This window comes from Geotrypetes seraphini, chromosome 2 (genome assembly GCF_902459505.1).
Source record: "Geotrypetes seraphini chromosome 2, aGeoSer1.1, whole genome shotgun sequence".
Lineage (NCBI taxonomy): Eukaryota > Metazoa > Chordata > Amphibia > Gymnophiona > Dermophiidae > Geotrypetes > Geotrypetes seraphini.
Genome location: NC_047085.1, coordinates 297,362,382 through 297,384,600, shown reverse-complemented (window position 1 = coordinate 297,384,600; position 22,219 = coordinate 297,362,382). Strand labels below are relative to the sequence as shown.

The following is a 22,219-nucleotide window of genomic DNA, read 5'->3' as shown; positions in this document are numbered from 1 at the left end:
TGTAACCTTACAAGATATCTCTGAAACATATTTTCCACTTGCTAGGTTTCAGGCACTGTTGGTGACCACAGACTTTGCACTGTGGTTTCTACATAAAGCTGTACATATCAACTCCAAGCTACTTCAACATAAGTGTATCAGTCTGAGAAGTCTCCCAGTATACTCTTGTACATACTTGAGAAAACAAAAAATAAGCAAAAAGGTTAAATGAAGAAAAATGTAACTTCCCATATTTAGTAAGAAATCACAAATCTCATATAAACACATAAAGCAATTTATTTAAGGAAAATACTTACATTTTACAGGAAAAACATGAATGCTTTACATTATAAATCAAGTTGTTGGGTTATTGGCTTTTAACTTGAATTTGAAGCCTTCATGAAATAAACTACTGTGTCAATCTCTCAAGAATTTCATCAATGTCTTCTTGTTACCCTTGTTTTTTTTCCCTCCGATGTGTACAATCATACTTTGAATCTGCTCCAGCCCGAGTTGTGACTCCATGGGCCTTCATTCATGTCTAACTGGGATCTTCCCCAATTAATCCTTTTCTTTCTCTCCCGCCTAACCCAATCAGTGACAGTGCACACTCAAACCAGTCAATAGGTTTCACTGTTGAGTGCTGGCTGAGACTCTTCTCTCTAGAGTTGTGAATATTTCATCAAGTCCTCAGCCTACTTTTGTAAATTAAAGCCAGTTCTCTAGCACAGTAGCTCACCATGCTACTAATGGAGTATGGAGCCAACCTGTTTTTTAAATTTAATTTTGTATTGCTTTTGGCTCTGCATACTTTTGGGCTCCCAGCTTAATACAAATTGTCATCTCATGTGCAACATCACCATCAGCCTTCATTCCTCTTCCCCTCTCATCCCAGCCATAAGAATGACATTTCCCAGCTAGGGGTCACCAACCACGGATCTTTCTGTTGTCTGGCTGACGTGGGCTCTAAGTCCAACCACTAGATATCACTACTGAACAATGGCTGGGACTCCCTCCTAAGGACTGTGAACGTTTCCTCTGCAGCCTCTCTGGCACCAGCTAGAAAGCAGGCTTGAATATTGCACAGCAATGAGCATTGGTTGCACTGAGCCCATCTCAGTCTATTATTTTTATGCTTAAGAACCTTAGGATTCCCTAGAACTAAAATACCAAAATATGCAAACATGGAGTTTATCCTGTAGTCAACAGTGGGCTCCATTTTTCAGCTTTCATATATGATTAATCTGTCTGAAAACAAGCCCCATGGGCCCTTTAATGATCTTTAGGGCTGGCACATATCTTTCACACAGAAACAGCAGGAATAGACTGAATTTAATACATCTGGTCAATTTGGTCTTTACCTACATGTAAGAACATAAGATGTGTCATACATTTACATCCTCTCTAGATAGACCATTTGCATCACTCTTTCCACACTGCTCTACAAACAGTGCACCTATCCATGAGGTGAGCTGTTCCCCCTCCAATTGCCAACACAAAAAGCAAATTGTTTTTCATTCATTAGCCAAAAACTTCCAGTTTCCCATGGTTCTTCATCAGTACCTCCCAAAATAAAAACTGCAGTACAGTCCAAGCTTTTTTTTTTTATATAATTCCATCTTTACTCCATCTTTCTTTTGGGACCCCTAACGGGGAGAGGACGTTTCTGTAAAAGTGAAAAACTGTAGATAAATGGGGGCCGTTCATTCAGGATGCTCCTTTGCGCCACAGAAAAAGCTGAGTTATCCCCTGGAGGTCCTTTCTCATTTGTGTGCTTGGCTAGAAACAATCTTTACCGCCATTTGCCTTATCTTCTAATAACTGGTATGAAATAGTGGATGTCATCCTCTGTAAGAAGAAACACTTCCTGCCATTCTCGGGGAACCTCCTCAGGATAACATACCAGGAAATCTTCCTTGCCAAACACGCATAACCTGAATACTTTGATCTTCACTTCAAATGAGTAGCCAAGAAGGAACATCTCAATCTGGTAAGGAGAGGGGGAGTGGAGGGAGAAATAAAAAGTCTGTCACTGTTAGGCTGAGGCACTTCAGTGCACACTGTCCAATGATGCTATTTGCTTGTTCAGTCATATGTGTAGTGCAAACACAATGAAGAAGCAGGGATGGACCCCTGACCTTTTCAACTACAAATGCTATCACAGAAATTGATTCACAAAAAATGTTTAAAGAGGAAAGTGGAATGTTTTTAAATTGCCTATTCGAATGTCTTGGTTGACAGCAAGGATGTCAAACCTTAGGACATCTAACTTTATACCCCATTTTCAACCACAGAAACATCCATGTCCAAAATGTCTAAACCTAGACCATTTGGACATGGGCCAGACACGCTAACAGAGCAGTGGGACACCTTAGAGGACATATATATCTCACCATAACCCCCTTATAATTTATGGTGAGTCTCCCCAAACTCCCCCAAAACCTACTATACCCACCTGTCTACCACCCCAATAGCCCTTATGGCTTTAGAAGGCAACTATATTGCAGTACAGTAGGGTTTTGGTGAGTTTTGTTGGCCTCAAACTTTCCACCATAAATGTAGTAGGTAGAGTGGCTTATGAGCCTGGCTCCTCCTCTCTATGATTCACTTGCCCACCCACCAGGTTACTTTAGACACCTGTGTGCTGCTCTACTAGGCTTTCCCATACCAGGTGCTGCTATTCTAGAGACAGGCATGTACTCTTTCATTCAAATCTTTGTGGGGTGGGAGGGGGTTAGTGACCACTGGGGGAGTGTGAGGGTCATTATTTAATCCTTTTTTGGCACTTAGATGCTTATAAAACCGGTCTTTCCCAAAACATCTAAGTCCCGTCTAGGACGTCCTAGGAAAGGTTTGATTATCACTGCAAGGCGTCCAAGACTAACCCACCAAAGCCCATCCATAACATACCTCCAAACGTGCTCCCTGGAACTCTAGATGCACAGAGGGCATAACACTTCGCTAGACATCCAGAAAGTTGGCTTTGAAAATAGGCACTTGGACGTCACGGTGATTAGGACGTCCAAGTTTATTGTTTATTGAAAGCTTCTATACCACTGCTAATGACTGGGGGAGTCAATTCAGAGTGGTTTATATCAGCTTTGTAATGGTGTTACAATACAGAGTTAGAGGGGCATAATAAAAAAAAAGTCTAAGTCCCCTTTTGGCCTAAGGCCTTAAAAATTGAAAGTAGAAGTAGGGAAAATGTCCATAATCAAAAAAAACGTCCAAAAGGAGATTTTTTTCAATAATGGCCTGCCTCTACGTTCAGCTGTTTAAACGCCCAGACCACAACTACGTCTAAACTTATACCATATAATCAACCAAAAAAAAGCCTAAGCCCCATACGTCCAAAACAAGAGCGTTTAGGTGAAGGAGGAGCCAGTCCTTCACCTAAAAGCTGGATTCTGTAACCGGTGTCTGTCAAAAACAATACCGGTTATAAAATCCACCCCAACCCCCCCAAACAACATCGGGGCAAGAGGGAGCCCAAGCCCTCCTGCCCCGCGGCCCCCCCCTGATTACGATCGGGCCAGGAGGGAGCCCAAGCCATCCTGGCCTCTCACCCCCCACCCCCTACAAGATCGGGCAGGAGGGAGCCCAACCCCTCCAGCCCAGGCGGACCCCCTACCTCCCACTACAATACGGGCAGGAGGGTTCCCAGGCCCTCCTGCCCTCGACACAACCCACCCCAATGACCGCCCCCCCACCGACCCCACGACCCTCCCACCCCACCCCCTATCCCCGTACCTCAAAACGTTGGCTGAACGGATGGGTGACAAGCCCGCCCATACAGCAGGCCAGCTGGCCGCAGAATAGGGCCGGATTGGCCCAGGTGGCTGAAACCCCACCCACAGGTGGGGCCTCAGGTGCCTGGGCCAACCAGAATAGGCCCGGGAGCCTTAGGCTCTTCCTGTGGGTGGGGCCTTAAGCACATGGGCTGGGTTGGTTCCATGTGCTTAAGGCCCCGACCATAGGAGGAGCCTAAGGCTCCCGGGCCTATTCTGGTTGGTCCAGGCACCTGAGGCCCCACCTGTGGGCAGGGTTTCAGCCACCTGGGCCAATCCGGCCCCATTCTGGAGCCGGCTGGCCTGCCAGATGAGCGGGCTTGGTACCCATCCGTCCGTCCAACGTTTTGAGGTATGGGGAAGGGGAATGGGGTGGGAGGTTGTGGGGTCAGCGGGGGGGTTGTGGGTCGGTGGGTGGCCTATCGGGGGTTCGGGGGGGGGTTTGTATCGAGGGCAGGAGGGCCTGGGATCCCTCCTGCCCGTATTGTAGTGGGGGGTAGGGGGTCCGCCTGGGCAGGAGGGATTGTGCTCCCTCCTGCCCGATCTTGTAGGGGGTGGGGGGCGAGAAGTCAGGAGGGCTCGGGCTCCCTCCTGCCCCGATGTTGTCGGGGAGTTCGGGGGTGCCCGGGGCAGGAGGGCTTGGGCTCCCTCTTGCCCCGAATGTAATCGGGGAGTCGGGGTGCTGCCGGGGCAAGAGGGTTTGGGCTCCCTCTTGCCCTGATCGTTGTCGGGGGGGGGGGAAGGGTGGATCGCGGCAGGGGAGATGAGCCATCTCTCCTGCCGCGATCATTGCTGTAGGCAGGTTATTGGGGCCGCTGAGCTGATCGCAGCAGCCACGATCAGCTCAGCGGCCCCTTTTTCGGCGCTTATACCTGTTCTGACTTGGTCTAAGTCAAAACGTATAAGTGCCGGCTAGGCAACCTGTCAAATGTTTTGGTTATACCTGCTGCACACCTAGGTGTAGGTCGGCCCACCTCCCGCCCACCGCCAGCCCTTACCCCTAGAGGCAGGGGAAAGGCCTAAGCTGGTTTTAGATACGTCTAAAACCAGCTTTGATTATGGGTACTTGGACTATCAGACTGTTTGATCGTCCAAGTACCCATTTAGGCCACTTTTTAGACTTTTTTTTCTTTTGATTATGAGCCCCATAGTGTTTTCTGAGTTGGTTCTCTATAAATAAATCAATAAAATTACTAAAAATATATTTTAAAAATATATGTTAAAAAATGATTGGCCCCGGGTGTCACATATCCTAGGTCTGATTGGAGAGCAAATTTTCCATGTTAGGTTTGCATTTGAAACCATATGATCAGTCACTGGCATACAGCTTTCCTTATCAGCCCATGAGACAGTATAAGAAAAGGTGGGGCTTCAAATTCAGTGGAATACTGCTATTAGATTAAGCCAGCATATCATTTATCATCTGGTTTATTTCCTTTATCTGGAGGGAGTATTGCTTTGACACCTATACAAAAGAATGTTAAGTTGAGCTTGGCAGAGGTCAGTAATTATCGTTTAAGTTTAAGTTTAAATTTATTAAAATTTTTGATTATTCGCTTTGTCTTTTTTTCAAAGCGATGAACATACATATATATAAATAGAAATAGTTAATATTACAATATAAAAATAGAAATTAAAACATTAATTATACATGACCTTAAAAATTAATTTAAAAGAGAAAAAAAAAAACCTAAATACATATTTGACAAAACATGAGTAAAGGGAAAAGGGGATAAGAACTACAAAATATAATAAAAAGAAGGTTGGGGAAAAACATAAGGTAGGAATTTTTTTTTTTTTTTAAATTATTGAATTATTGTGTTCCAGATTATAAGTTATTAATCAAAAGCGTCTTTAAAAAGGAACGTTTTTAAATTAATCTTGAATTTATCAATATCATGCTCTTTTCTTAGGTAGATTGGCAAGGAGTTCCATATTTGTGGAGCAGTAACAGAAAAGATAAATTGTCTTCTAGTATTTATAATTTTAAGAGATGGAATTGTCAGTAAATGCTGTTCGTTAGACCGCAATATTCTATTTGTGGAATAGGGAATCAGTGTTTTATAAATAAAAGCAGGAGTTTTAAAAAACATTGCTTTAAAAGTAAGTAGACATATTTTATATGTTATTCTATGGGTTACTGGAAGCCAGTGAGCGTTCTTAAGAAGTGGCGTTACGTGATCAAATTTTTTTTTTTTTGTTATTAGTTTAATGGCAGTATTTTGTATTATTTGTAACCGTCTTATTTCATTTTGTGCAATTCCCTTAAAAAGGGCATTGCAATAATCAATTTTGGAAATTATTAAAGAATGTGTAAGAATGTTTAATGATTTAGAACAAAGATATTGTGACAGGGAACGAATTTGACGGAGTCTATAGAATGATGCTTTGACGATACTGCCTATATGCTCATGAAAGGTTAATTTGCTGTCAAATATAACTCCTAGGATTTTAATACTGTTAACTAATTGTAAAGGAATATTTTTTATAGTGATGGGTGCACTAATTTTAGGAGTTTCTTTCCATGGAAAAAGTAATGTTTTTGTTTTTTCAATGTTAAGGGCCAACCTATTTATATCTAGCCATTGATGGATTTGTTCAAGTTTATTATTAATTAATATGATGTCTGATGCTTTATTGGGATCTAAAGGATGCAGAAGTTGAATATCATCTGCATATGCATAAACATGAAATCCTATAGATTGACAGACTGTCATCAAAGGTGCAAGAAAAATATTGAAAAGTAATGGAGACAAAATAGATCCTTGAGGAATACCATGGGAAAATAGTGAGCTTTCAGAATTTAAATTATTAAATGCAACTGTGGATGTACGATCTGTAAAATAAGATTTGAACCATGATAATACTTGATCAGTAATGCCGATTGATTGCAGTCTGTCTAATAAAATATGATGGTCTATGGTGTCAAAGGCAGCAGAAAGGTCTATAGATATTAATAAAACTGATTGGTGGTGATCCAAGAAATAATGTATTGAAGAAGTCATTCCTATTAATGAATGTTCTGTGCTATGATATTGTCGAAATCCTGTTTGATTTGGATGAAGAACATTGGTTTTTTCAATAAATTCTGAAATTTGGTTGAACACAATCTTTTCCGTCAGTTTTGCCATAAAAGGGAGATTAGCTATTGGCCTATAATTTGAAACTTTTTCCGAACTAATCTTATGATCTTTAATGATAGGGCGAATAACAGAAGATTTCCAAGATTTAGGCATAATACTTTGTATTAGACTTTCATTTATTAATTTTAGGACGAAAGGACCGAAAATTTCAAAATATTTTTTTAGAATAAATGGAGGATTAGAATCTGCACTTGAGCTCTTAATATTAATGGATTTTAATGTCAATTCTAATTCGTTAAGACTGGGCAAGTTGAAGTGGGAACATGTTGAATATGGCAAATTTGTGATAGTATGATCATGCTCGATATTGGGCTGCTGTTTTGTTAAAGATTTTCTAATGTTATTAATTTTTTCAGTGAAATAATCTGAGAGGTCTTGAGCTGTTGGTAAGGAACTATGAGCTTGTGTTTGCTGTATTTTTGTATTTGTTAATGAATTTACTAATGCATAAAGTGCTGATGGATTCTTAGCTTTTAATATTTTTCCTGAGTAAAATTTTGCTTTTGTTTGATTAATTTTTAATTTATATAATTTTGAGTGTTCTTTAAATAGTTGAGTATTTTCATGTGTTTTATTTTTTCTCCATTTACGTTCAATAGATCTAAGTTGTTTTTTCATAAGTGCTAGATCTGCTGTGTACCAAGGGTTTTGAATTTTTCTTGCTGAGATTATTTTAGTTTGTAGTGGAGCATGCTCATCTAGTAATGTATTTATAGATGTGGTCCATTGTGTTAATAAAATTTCAATGTCAGTATTTTTTGTATCAGAATAATCAAGCTTAAATGATGACCGAATTAATTCTGTGGTAAGACTACTGAGATCTCTAATATTAAGTGTCCGGTGTTCATAATGAAGCCTCCTGTGTGAAATGGAGAGTAATATCGAGATTAAGAAATGGTCAGACCATGGAACTGGATGTAATGAATTTATAATGTAATTTGAAGTCATGGAAATAGGAACTATTACCATATCCAATATATGACCGGCTTTGATGAGTTGGTTGTGTCATTAGAAGATGTAAGTCCAAATTATTAATTTGAGAAAGTATGGTTTTATTATAATTGAGAAGCCTTCAGGAAGCAACGGCAAGATAGGGGGCGGAGTCTTGAACGTGCCGCCGCTATGCGGCGGCAGAGAAGCCTTCAGGAAACAACTGGAACAAACAATAATAGCATAAATAAAACAATAAAATTAACCTGAAACTAAATATAAAATAACTTTAAATGCAATAAAATCAATAAGAAGAACTGTGAAATCAGACGCTGTGCTGTGCAATGCAGTGAGGTTCAGAGGTGATCCTGTTGCTTCTACACCAATATATGTTAAAGTAATGGAGGAATTTTTAAAGAACTAGACATCTTTGCCATTTTACATTCCTCACAATTAGGCTTTCGAAAAAAACTACAGAAACTGTAGTGACACGAAAGCAAAATCTTTCAGAGCTTTACAGGGGGTTGAGGCCATCCAAACTTTATCCATAAAGGTGCCTTACATCCACGCTTCTTTTTTGTGCAAATTATATGCATTTTGGACAGTGAAGGAGTTAAATGAAGGCCAGAGCATGCGGAGCTCCGCGTTCAGCCGACCATCTAGGACTGTGATGTCACTTCCTCCCCCAAGTTCGTTTAATTTGAGGAGTAAGAGAGAGTGGTCTACTGCATCAGATTCTGCAGAGTAGTGCTGCCCGATTCAGAATTCAAATCATTCACCGATTCATTTCGGGTAAATTAATTTGAATCAATTAAAAAAAAAAAAAAAAAAATCGGCCTCCTGATTCACTGTCTGACCCTCCCCCCACCCCCTAAAGAGGGATCGGCAGTGCTGCCTCTTGCTGGCCACCGCTGCCGCTCCTGCTTTAGAGGGCAAGAGGGGAGGGTCATTCGGGAAGTGCTGCAGTGTCCGGCTTCCCCCCTGGCCTCCTGTGCCTCCCTTTACCTGATTGCAGCAGAGAGCAGCCTGCAGAAAGGATCGCGGGTACTTTAGCGATCCTTGCAGGTTGCCATAGGCCTCAGGAGCGTCTTCCCTCTGCTGTGATCCTGTCTCTGACATCAGAGGAGGGGCAGGACCGCGGCAGAAGGACGACAGCTCCTGAGGCCTATGGTAACCTGCAAGGATCGCTAAAATAGCCGCGATCCTTTCTGAAGGCGGCTCTCTGCTGCAATCAGGTAAAGGGAGGCGCAGGAGGCCAAAGGGGAACACACAGGCCTTCCGGTGGGGACAGTCCTTCGGTGGGGAGGTGCAGTCCTGGGGGGGGGACAGGCCTTCTAGGGGGACAGGCAGGCCTTCAGGGGTGGGGTATAGGCCTTCAGGGGGGTGCAGGCCTTCAGGTAGGGACAGACCTTCAGGGAGGGACAGACCTTCGGGGGGGGGGAGGTACAGTCCTTCGGGGGGACAGGCCTTCAAGGGTGGGGTGCAGGCCTTCATGGGGGACAGGCAGGCCTTCAGGGGTGGGGTGCAGGCCTTTACGGGAGGACAGACTTTCAGGGGGAACAGACCTTCAGGGGAGGGGGGCCCTGGTGCAGAAGTACATGGAGGGAGGGAGGGAAGGGGGGTTCAAAGAGACATGCATATGCCGGACTTTGGGGGGGAAGAAATAATGGGTCTAAAAACAGGAATGGAAGAGAGATGGTGGATAATGGGATTTAGGGAGGGAAGGAATAGAAAGGGAGAGAAGTTGGACACAAGGGATGGTGTGGAGGGGGGGATAGAGATACTGGATAGGAGGGTAGTTGGGAATAGAAAGGGAGAGATGGTGGACCCTGGGTTAGTGAGGAAGGAGGGAGAGATGTTGGATGATAGGGTAGTTGAGAAAAGGTGGATCTGTGGATGGAGACGAATAAAAGGAAAGATGCCAGACCTCCAGGGGAGGGAAGAGAAACAGAAGGGTAGGACAGAGATAGAAGACTGATGGTTAGCACGCAGAAAGAAGAAAAGAAGGAGACCCTGGAAAGCAAGCTATCAGAAGACAATCAGAGCCTGGGACCAACAAGATTTGAATAATGACCAGATAACAAAAGGTAGAAAAAATAATTTTATTTTCTTTTTGTGATTATATGTCAGATTTGAAAAGTGTATCCTGCCAGAACTTTTGTTAGACTGCAAATGTGAGTTAGGATTTAACAGAGAGAGGAAAAGTATTTTTTGTTTGTTTATTTTGTTTACACCACAGCGCCAGTGTGGTTAGAACAGGGATCTCAAAGTCCCCTCCTTGAGGGCCGCACTCCAGTCAGGTTTTCAGGATTTCCCCAATGAATATGCATTGAAAGCAGTGCATGCACATAGATCTCATGCATATTCATTGGGGAAATCCTGAAAACCCGACTGGATTGAGGCCCTCAAGGAGGGACTTTGTTAGGAGAAGGCAAAGAGGGTGAAGAGGCTATAAAATAAACCCACCAGAATGTTTTATAAAAACACCCAATTGGGCAGGAAAATCGTATCAAATCGAAAAATCGATTCAATAGGCTGAATCAAATCGAATCAAAATTTTTTTTTCCCTGAATCGGGCAGCACTACTGCAGAGATGTCAAAATGTAGCAGTATAGATTCTTCTGAGTTCATATCTTATTCTGGATGTTAGTTCAAATAACAGGGTCTGAAGCCTTATTGAAATTTGTGGAATCCATCTGTATGTTCTATGAAGTTAGCTAGTTGCGTATTTACCAGAATTCTAGTAATTTTGCAAGCCATGGAATCCCTGCTATCGACCTGAAGTTTTCTACTTTGTGGATGTGCCAACATGTTGGCATGTAAATGCCAGCAAATAATATAGTGATCCCTATTATACAGTCACATAAGCTATAAATGAAGTGATAACATGTGCTCAGCGTTGTGTAATCTTGCCAAAGGACCAAAGCCCCTATAGCGAGACCAACCACCCAATCAATGCAAATGTGTGAAAATACTAATAAATATTTTTTTAATTGTAAGTTCACAATGTTCAATCGACTTATTAAAAAATATTATACATTAATGTTGCAGGTTCTAGCCCAGGGCTACTCCTTGTGATCCTGGGCAAGTCACTTAACACTCCGTTGCCCCAGACTGTGAGCCCGCCAGGACAGATAGGGGAAATACTAAAAAGTACCCGATTAGATTGTGAACGACTCAGCTGCACTGATGGACAGTATATCCAGTGGCGCAGTGAGGATGAGAACTACCCAGCCCAGTGGTGCCCCTCCCCAGCCCTCTTATCTTCCCCCCACCACCTCCATACGCTCCTTCCCCGCCTTCTCCTGCCATTTCCCTTCCCCGTACTTCTGTAACATTCCTGGCACGAGCAGCAGACCCCCAAGCTGCTGTCGCGCCAGCTTCGGCTCTTCCTCTGACATCACTTCCTAGGTGCGGGTCCTGGAAGTGACATCAGAGGAAGAGCTGATGCTAGCTCGACAGCAGGTTGGGAGTTGCTGCTCGCACCAGGAATGTTTCAGAGGTTAGGGGGAAGGGAAGCAGCAAGAAATCATGGCAGTGGGGGGGGGGCAGGGAAGGAGCAGGAGGGGGTAGAGAGGACAACAGTTCCCTGCACCCTCACCAAGAAGGTGCCCGGAATGGACCCCCCCCCCACTGTCCCCCCTTACTACGCCACTGAGGATATCAAATACAAATAAACCTGAGGCGTGCAACCTGCACAGAGCAGTGGGTGTGTCTCTGCCTGCCTTGGGCAGACTGGATGGTCTGTGCAGCACTTTATCTGCTCTTATCTACTATGTTAATATGTAACCTGCATGGAGTGGCAGGTAGAATCTAAACAAAGGCAGAGAGGAAGTAACTTAGGGCTAGATTCACTAAATCTCACCTTGTTGGGTGATCCTTTTCCGAGTCTTCCCAGGCAACCGATTCACAATGTGTCCTCATGCAAATTAAGGCGATCGGAGGCACGCCACACAGCGACCCCACGAATTGCTGCAGAGCGATCCTGATGCATGTGCAGACCGCACATGCAAGGTCAAAACAAGGGGGCGGGGGATTGGCAGACAGATTTGAAACCAGTGGCGTACCTAGCATATGTGACACCTGGGGCCCATCTATATGAAAAATATGATTTTTAGTAACAATCTACATATCGCACAAGAGTGTACCTAGGAAAAGGCAGCATCTTAAACACTGCAGTGAGCACTAGAACACCAACACATACATTGTAAAACTAAACAAGCCAGATCCTGCACTGTCAATTGATCCTGCACAGTCAATGCCAACAGAAAAAAAAACCATGTCCTTTTCATACACACAGAACAGAGATACACCCTCACCCAATATGGAATAATCACAAACTAAAAATAAAAATATGTAGACAAAAGTTAAACTGAACCGCCAAGAAACCAGACTCTGCATACAATGCAACACCACAACACCACAGAAACAGTGACACATGTCCCCTAATACTGTGCAAAATATAAAGCCAGTAGATGTAAATTTGAAAAAACTAATACATAACAATCACCACTTTACAAATTAACAATAGAAATAAAAATATAATGAGAAATAAGAAAGTAAAGCAACAAAAATTTTTCTACCTTTTGTCATTACTGCTTTAATCATCTTCTCTTCACTCTCTTCTTTCTATACAGCATTTGTCCTCTCTTCCTTTGCCCCTTTGTCACCCCCTTTGCCCCTTCCACCCAGCTTCTGCTCTCTCTCTCTCTATCCCCTTCCATCTACTGTATGCTCTCTCTCTCTTCCATATGGCATCTTCCCTCTTTCTATGTCCCTTCAATATCCTGTGCCCCTTCTCTCTTTTGTACATGATTAATTTCAGCTTCACCCCTTCTCCATTTTTCTGTCTCCACCCCCTTCTCTATGCTTTGGCATCTCTCTCTCTTCTCCTTTCCTTCCTGCCCACGCCACACCATGGTCTGGCATCTCTCTCCTCTCTTTCCAGCTTCCCCTCCCCCTCCATTATCTGGCATCTCCTCTTCTTCCTTTCTCTCCCTCCTTTCTCCTGGTCTTGCATCTGTCTTCTTTCCTCCCCCCCCATACCCTGGCATCTCTCCCTCCCCCTCCATGGTCTGGTATCTCCTTTCCTTCTTTCCTTTACCTCCTTCCCATGGACTTGGCATCTCTGAATCCTCTCCCTTGTCTTCCTTCTCCCTCCTTCCCTCTCTCTCCCCAATTGGGTGCTGCTGCAGTAGCATTTCTCTCTCCCCCTTTCCCTTCCCTGTGCAGCAGCAGCATTTCTCTCCCCCCCCCTTGCCTGTATAGCAGCATTTCTCTCCCCCCTCCCTCCCCTGTGCAGCATCAACATTTCTCTTCATTGCCCTGTGCAGCAACAGCGTTTCTGGCCAGTTCCTTGCTGCAGCCAGTTTTCAATTCAAGGCCGCGGGCATCGGCACCTCGCACGATCCAAGGCAGCGTCGGAAGCCTTCTCTCTGACATTGTGATGTCATAGGGAACACTTCCGATGCAGCCGCGGATCACGCGAGGAGCAGACAGGTATGGCTTTAAACGGAAAAACCACTGCTGAAGGGGAGCCGGCCAGAAGCTAAACATTCACCAGAGGGAGCACTTCTGGTTAAGGAAAGCAGCAGCGGCAGAATAGGGAGGGGGGCCGGCTGTGCACCCCCCCCCCCTTGGTATGCCACTGAACAGAACACGCTGCAGCCAGATTAGAACATGCTTTTAACCCGTGGGTTAAAATCACAGGCTCGAAGGGCAGCAGAGTGCAGGGCGGCAGAAAGCAGGACACTTTTGCACAAGGGAAATGTTTTATTTTAGGGCTGTAGGGCTGGGATTTCAGAGCAGCAGAGAGCAGGACAGTCGGAAAGGACGTGAGCAACTGGTCCTCAGCAGTAGCTTCTTTTTTGATCAGCAAGCCCAGTCGGTGTTCTTTCTCTTTAGTGAATCGCTGCCTTTCTACTTTGTATGCCATTTCCCCTCATTTGCATGTGCGGATCGGATTGCGAGGAAGGTTATTGAATCAGATCAGGGTCGCAAAGTGGTCGGGACACAATCGGTAAACTTAGTGAATTTAGGCCTTATATATTCTTTGCAGAACAGCAGGTATTCTAGCCACTGGGCAAACTAGACAAACTATACTGCTCTTTATCTGTCATTGTGTTTCTAATTTGCCACCCCCCCTCCCCCTTTTACAAAGCCACGTTAGACATTTTTATCGCCGGCTGCGGCGGTATTAGCTCTGATGCTTATAGGAATTCTATGAGCGTTGCCACTCATACTGCTGTGGCTGTCAATAAAAAAGCCTAATGTGGATTAGGCTGTTTAATTTCTATTAGTATTTCATGACTCTTCATTGTGGTTAGGTGGACAGCAATATGCACCCTTTGCTATACTCTATCATGTCAGACATGGAATTTCTATTCATAAAGATCCCAAGGAAGAGAGTATGGCATAGTGGTTAGAGCTACAGCCTCATCTCCTTGAGGTTCTGGGTTCATACCCTGCGCTGCTCTTTGTGACCCTGGGCAAGTCACTTAATCCTCCACTGCCCCAGGTATTTTAGAAAGACTGTGAGCCTATTGGGACAGATAGGGAAAATGCTTGAAGTAGCTGTATGTAAATGGCTTTGAAAGTGGTTTTAAAACTACACAAATGCAGCATACAAGTCCCAATCTCTTTCCCAAGGGGCAATTTGTAAGATATCTCTTCTATCTCTCTTACTGGTACGCTATCTTCTCTGTCAGACGTGCAAATAACACATTACATTCATTTGGTGCTGCCTGCCTTTTCAAATAAAAACGGAAATGAGTACCTGATCCAGTCCAGCGGTGTCGCCCACAGAATTCAGATGGTTCATCATGAAGCTCAAGGGGTCAGATGACGTATCACGAGAGAAGAGGAGAGCGAAAAAGCTGGGGATGTCTTTCCCATTTCTCATACTTTCATGAGCTTCTATTACTTGATATAACATGAGGAACTTCACGGCTTCATAAAGCTTATACTCCTTGTCCTCATCGGCAAACAGAATCCTACACATCTTTTGTCTCTGTTCCTGATCTTTAATTCCAGTTATTTCAATCCACTGAAACAATGGGAACAACAACAAAGAAACACTTAGAACACAACAAATACATTTAGAAAGCAAAGTTGCTCACCTGTAACAGATGTTCTTTGTAGACAGCAGGGGAATGCAGCCACACTTGTAGGTGAAGTCCGCTGATGAAGCCTATGTGCCGGAGCTGTTCCCTAGATAAGTAAGCTTTAAGCTTACTGGGCATGTGCGGGAGTCAGTACTCCCACCGCCCCTCCCCTTGGAATGCCAATTTTGTACCTAGCAATAAATAAGGCAGGCATGTGTGGCTGCATTCCCCTGCTGTCTACACAGAACATCTGTTACAGGTGAGCAACTTTGCTTTCTTTGGAGACATGCAGGGGATATGCAGGCACACTTGTAGGTGAGTCCCAAGCTTGAAAAAAGTATCTGGGTGGTGGAGAACAATTTATACTGCAAAAAGGTTTCTTAAAACTGAATGACCAAATCAAACATCCTGTGGAAAAACTCTGGTCCAAATAATAATGTTTTGTAAAAGTGTGTACAGAGGACCACGTTGTTGCTTTGCAAATGTTCTGAATAGAAATAGATCTTAAGCTGGCTATGGAAGTAGCTGTATCCCTAACTTTATGAGCTCCAATTGTCCCAGGTGTTTGAGTATTTGCCCTTGTATAGCAGAAATTTATGCACTGTGCTATCCAAGAAGAAAGAGTTCTTTTTCATACTGGTTTTCCCTGGGTAGCTGGATTATAGGAAATGAAAAGCTGGTTAGACTGTTGTAAGGAAACTGTTGCTCTGATATAAAAAAGCAATGCTCGTCTGCAGTATAATGTATGGAGATGCTGTTCCACTGAAGAAGAATGCGGACGAGGGAAAAACTTTGGTAAGGTTATAGTTTGGTTAAGATGAAAATCTGTTGCAACCTTCGGAAGAAATTTTGGATGAGTTCCGAGTTGTACTTTATGAGGAAACAATTGAAGATATGAATAATAAGTAACTAATGCTGTAGTTCACTGACTCTTCTGGCGGAAGTAAGAGCTGTGAGAAAAACTGTTTTCCAAATAAGAAAGGAAAGTGAAGCAGATCCCAGAGGTTCAAATGGGTCGTGCATCAAGACATCCAACACCAAATCAGGTCCCACGCTGGAGGAGGATCACGGATGGGAGGTTTGAGATTGTGAAGACCTCGGAGAAATCTAGAGATGAGGGGATGATGTGAAAGAAGCTTACCATCCACAGGAATATGGAAAGCTGAGATCGCTGCCAAATGGTATCGAACATTGTTAGACTTAAAACCAGACTCTGACTAATGTAGGAGATATGAAAAAAATGTGTTCCGTTGGACAGTTGAGAGGATTGTGATGGTGATCTTGAGACCAGATGGAAAATCTTTTCCATTTAGAATGATATGATTTCCTGTTAGACGGACGTCTTGCTATTAGAAGAACAGTTTTCACTTGCTGCATAATTGGGAAATTGTCTAGGACTGATGTTTCAATTTCCAAGCTGTCAAGCTGAGACTGCGAAGGTTGGGGTGAAATAACTGGCTCTGCTGTTGCAATAGCAGAAAAGGATGATCTCCGAGAGAAAGTGAGGGACCATCCAGAAGGTCCAGGAGGAGAGGATACCAAATTTTACGGGGCCAGCGAGGTGCCATATGAATGATGTGAGCCCTGTCTATAGCGACTTTCTGAAGCACCTTGGATATTAGAGGAAACGGAGGAAAAGCGTACAGAAGGTTGTTGCCCCAATGTATGGAGAAAGCATCCCTTGCTCGAGAAGTTGGGCGTAGAGAGCAAAAGGATGTGCAGATGGCATTGTCTTGTGAAGCAAAGAGAGCTACTGTTGCAGTTCCCCAAAGAAGGAATAACTGATGTAAAAATGGGTTGAGGGTCCACTCGTGTGGGTCGAGTTTCCTGTTGAGGGAATCTGCAAGGATATTGTGTTCTCCCGGAATGTAAACCGCTTGCAGATGGACCTTTATAGAGAGAGCATACGTCCACAGGAAAAGCTTCTCTGCAGAGAGGGAGAGAACCTGAACCTCCCTGTTTGTTTACGTAGAACACTGTGACTTGATTGTCCGTTTGAATCATAACTTGTTTGTTGGGAAGCCACTGATGGAAGGCCTGAAGAGCATAGAAAATTGCCCGGAATTCTAGGTGGTTGATATGTAGCATTTGCTCACTCGCCGACCAGTGCCCTTGAGTGTACCACTGGTCAAGATGGGCTCCCCAGCCTAATGTGGAAGCATCTGTCGTTATCATGATGGATGTAGGAAGAAGCTGGAAACGACAACCCTCCTTCAACGAAGGGGAGTGAATCCACCAGAGGAGGGATTGTTGAATGTGTTTTGGGAGTGGAATCATTCTGGCGAGGGAATGATGACATTGATTCCAATGCAGTCTTAGGTGCCACTGCAGCAGTCTCATGTACAGTCTTGCATTTGGTACTAGGGATAAAGAAGCTGCCATGTGTCCTAGAAGTCATAAGATGGTTTGAGCTGGCACAGCTAAGACCTGCCTGAAGTACTCTGCCAGTGCAATGATGGTTCGATGTCTTTCTGGAGGAAGATAAGCTCTTGCATGGTCCGTATTCAGGGGTGCTCTGATGAACGTAAGGGAGTGAGTTGGAAGTAGATTGGACTTTTGATGATTGATGATGAATCCAAGAGATTGAAGGGTTTGAACTGTGGCCTGGATAGTTATAAGCAACTGGTCTTCGGAATGTGCTACCAGGAGCCAATCATCCAAGTACGGAAAGACCACGTGATGATGTTTTCGCAGATGTGCTGCTACCACCGCCAGGCACTTTGTGAAAACTCTTGGTGCCGAAGAAAGGCCGAATGATAACACCTTGTACTGGAAATGCTGAGTCAGGAATTTGAACCGTAGGAAGTGCGAGTGAGAAGGATGAATGGGAATGTGGGTATAGGTATCTTTGAGGTCTAGGGTGGCCACCCAATCGTATTGTTTAAAAAGAAGTATTGTAATTATTCTCTCTATTTGATTTGTTAGAGGTAGTTATTAGTATTATTAACTTGGGGGGGGGGTTAGTTGTGAAGAAAACCTGGCATTCCAAGGGGAGGGGCGGTGAGAGTACTGACTCCCGCACATGCTCAGTTAGCTTAAAGCTTACTTAGCTAGGGGAGAGCACCGGCACATAGGCTTCGTCAGCGGACTTCACCTACACGTGTGGCTGCATTCTCCTGCTTGTCTCCAAATAACAGCCTAAGTAGAATGAATAAGGTGTTTCTTCCATTTTTTAAAATTAATAATGATTTATATTTACATTGCATCTTTTATCCAAATGGAATGCTTTCCGCTGTATTCACCTCCTGAACCTTTCAAAAAGAAGATGTTGACTTTTGTTAACCAAGCATCTATCAACAGATTTAGTACATCAAGGTTTTGTTTACCAGCTGCCAAAGGATCAGACAGGCCTAGTTCACAGCTTCTATGTTTCCGCAATATGGACGCATAGAACAGATTTAAAAGAAATCAGGAAATTGCTAAAGACTCAATTATTCAATTAATGCTTGTTCTTAATTTTTAACTGTTCTTATTTTACTTTCCTTGCATTTTTATCTACATAGTCTGCACTTTTTATTTTGATGCATTCTATTGAAATGTATGGATTGCCTTCCTTGTTGTATTTTATCAGGATGCTCTGTATTGGAATGTATGTATTGTTCTCCTTGTTGTGAGCCGCTTAGAACCTCCCGGGTATGGCGGCATATAAATAAATAATAATTATTATTATTATTAATGGGAATACTTGGGATATATACAGCCTAAATTTGTACAGGGCATTCAGAGTGGAAAACAGATATAAATCTGAGAGTACTTTATAAAAGCCTCATTGAATATGGTTCTCTTTATAACCAATATGTAGTGCTGTGGACTATATATGTACATTTGATGGCATGCACATGAAGAGAAGCTATTTTACAAAAGAAAACCTTGCAAAAAAGAGCAGGGTATCTTGAGGCTTCTACACATTGGAAAAACTTAAATGTGTAAACAGCAGATATTGCAAAATTGCACATCCAAGGGGAGAGGGGGGTCGATGAAGTGGCTGAGCTCCAAAAATCAAACTGTTTTCCATTTTGAGGTGTGCTTTTTTTTTTTTTTAAACAGTGGTATAAACACAAATCCTCTTCCCCTCAACACACTTTTAATCATTCCTCAAAATCCCAGGTTCAAACAAGCAATTACTTTCACTCAGAGTAGGTATAAATCCCAAAGGGAAACATTGTATTACCAGTCAATTTGGGGCAAAATTAATGATATTAGGTGTCTCTATTCCATTGTCATATGATGTGGTTTTATTTGGGACATTGTTGAAACTTAATAGTCCAACTGAGAAATATCAAAATAGACTATTTATTATTATGACTAGGGTGGCCATGCAATTAATAACTAGAAATTGGAAAAATTGGGATAGTTGAATTTTTCTTTTTGGTGGGAAACACTTTATACTATAGATCTGAAAAGATAATAGCAGAACAATCTGGAAAAAGTAAGAGGTTCAAAGAGATTTGGAGTCCATTGGAAGCTTTTGTCAATCAGCAGAATGATTAAATCCTTTGTTCCTAGATCTTCTTAGATTCTACACACATCCAGGTTAGGGGGGGTTGGGGATAGGGTAATTTGTTTCAGTTGTTTGCAAGAATATAAGTGCTGTTATTTGATATTTTTTGAATGTATAATTAAATTGTTGCACTTTTTATAAGTTTTGAAAATCAATAAAGATTTAAATGAAGTATTTCCATTGCCAAATGTGTAATACATGTAAACTTTCAAAGCCTACCATAACTACACATGGAACATGCTTCCTTTACATCTTTAGATTAGTAAGTAACACAGAAGGATACTTAGACTATTATTCTTATGAGGACCAAGAAGTTTCTTTAAAATGATGCCCCTCAGCATTTTTTTTTTTTCCTCTTAATGTTACCAAATTTAAAGAGCTGGATACAAATATTGCTTCTATACAATCTCAATTACAGGTTACAGATGCAAAAGGTACTTCTTTACAGTTCACTAGTACAGCATCCATTAAAGACAGCCTCTCTCTGCATCGCAAGGTCAAGATTCTAGAAAATTCTGCTGGAATGAAGAACCTCTGGTTATTAAATTTTCTGTCTAAGCATTACCTATTATGGAGATGTTCTCTATCAAAGTCAGATAATATTGTTAAGAGAGAGGAAAACAGAGAACTTCTCTGGGTAAGTGAACATTATTTTCCTCTGTGTTTTCATAATTTTAGGATAAAATAAATCAAATTCATCTAATTCACAACTATTTCCACTTTAATAATGACATCTATGTGTAAACCATAGGCACAGTTATGGGCATGAGGATGGCACCACAATATACAAACCTCTTCATTTCTAAATACATTTCAGACAAAACCCTTGAAATATCAAATGTATATTTGATTACATTTTTATGATTTAGACCAGGGGTGTCCAACCTTTTGGCTTCCCTGGGCTGCACTGGCCGAAAAAACTTTTTCTGGGGCCGCACAAACACACAAACACTGCAGCAAGACAGAGGAAGGAGCCGGCAAAATGGTAAACACCTGGGGGCAGCAGAGGAAAACACTGCATCGCCCTTGACCGGGGCCACACAAAATACTTCATGGCCCTCAGGCTGCAGGTTGGACACATCTGATTTAGACTGAGGGAGAAGACTCTCAAACAATTCTACAATTCTTTCAACACATACCATCCTACACTCAAATTCAAAATTGACTATTCACCAGAAAAAGTCAATTTTATAGACACCACAGTCTCTATTAACAATGGTTATATACAAACATTTAATAATAATAATAATAATAATAACTTTATTCTTGTATACCGCAATACCATAAATTTGAAAGACAAGCAAAACATTTGATTAAATTTTAACTTGATATACAAGCAAAGTCTTGCAATACAAGTACATACAGTATACACACATCAGAGCTGAGCCGATGGTTCTTCTCTCTCTGACTTTGCGGGAGGGTAGTGACTGTTCTAAACGAGCGAAGTCTTGCAATACGAGTACTTATAGTATTTTGTATTAAAGCTTTTGGGTTGTGGAACGAATCATCTGAGTTTCCAGTATTTGCTATGGGGAAATTCGCTTTGATATACGAGTGCTTTGAATTACAAGCATGCTTCTGGAACGAATTATGCTCACAAATCAAGGTTTTACTGTATTATGAAATATTCTCAGAAATACTGATGTTTGCCTTTACTCGTGGCAAAATGATCGGTCAAATGTTGACTAGTTATACTACAGAGATGATCATGTAACTATGAATTTAGGATGTCATAATAAATGTAACAGATGCCAATGGTGTGATTACACCATGGAAGGAGAATCTTGGCAAGATCCTCAGTCTAAAAGAATCTTTAAAATTAAGACCCAGACGACCTGTCATTCTGCAGAAGTAATATAATATATTGACTTGTCCCTGTAAACTTATACAGTCAAACCTCGGTTTGCGAGTAACCCGGTTTGCGAGTGTTTTGCAAGACGAGCAAAACATTCTCGCAAACCGAGTGTTGACTCGATTTGCGAGCACCCCCCGATAACCGGCATCGCTCTCCCCCGCTCGCAAAGGGCCCCCTCCCCACGAGAACAGGAACCCCCCGCCCAACCAACTTTAACTCACCCCCCCTTTGGCACCAGGCACGCAGCCAACAAGTGCCGGTGCCGCTTGTAGATCTTCTTCCCAGTCTCTGCCGGCTTTAAGCATGCATCTGCGCCACCATCTTTGTAGATAAAGTGGTCTGGTGACTTGAATATGAGGTGGGTGATTTACCTATTGGTAAATTTTATGTGTGGATAGAATAATAACTAAGACTTTAATTCTATATTTTTTAGGGACTTCACCTTGATAAAGCTTATCAGCGAAATATGTCCGTGAATTTCAGTTCCCTGATTCAGACCACAAGAATAAAGCTAAGTACCAGTTAATATAAAGAATACTTTCTGAAATAGAGAAAGATAAATGAAATAGTGAAAGACAATCATATTTACATTATTTATAAAATGAATTGCTGATCCAGTGACGATTTAATAATAATAATAATAATAACTTTATTCTTATATACCGCCACAATCTTGCGACTTCTAGGCGGTTTACAATGAAGAGAAACTGTACAGACAGCGAATTACAGAGTATAGCATTGAACATCTAGTGATAGTAACAGGAGAGTTATAGGGTCTGTGTATTACACGGTTTCACAATGAGTAGCATTATACAGTCGACGATATTCAGAGCATAAGTAGGAGAAGAGAAAGGAGATTGCGCTTTGAGTTACAAAGGTGCAAGACTGCGAAGGTGAAAAAGATAACATAAGATGTTGAT

The 22,219-nt window shown here is 42.4% G+C and overlaps 1 protein-coding gene across 1 annotated transcript in view; it reads right to left on the bottom strand.

Moving 5' to 3' along the window:
• Positions 1-256: 256 nt before the first annotated feature.
• OTULINL (OTU deubiquitinase with linear linkage specificity like) overlaps positions 257-22,219 on the bottom strand; it is an 81,719-nt gene continuing 59,756 nt past the window's right edge. Inside the window, exons 8-9 of the mRNA XM_033929854.1 lie at positions 14,616-14,885; positions 257-1,966 (exon numbers count right to left, since the gene is read on the bottom strand). Of these exons, the coding sequence (XP_033785745.1) occupies positions 1,787-1,966; positions 14,616-14,885 (450 nt within the window). The 3' untranslated portion in view covers positions 257-1,786. The remainder of the gene's footprint in view (positions 1,967-14,615; positions 14,886-22,219) is intronic.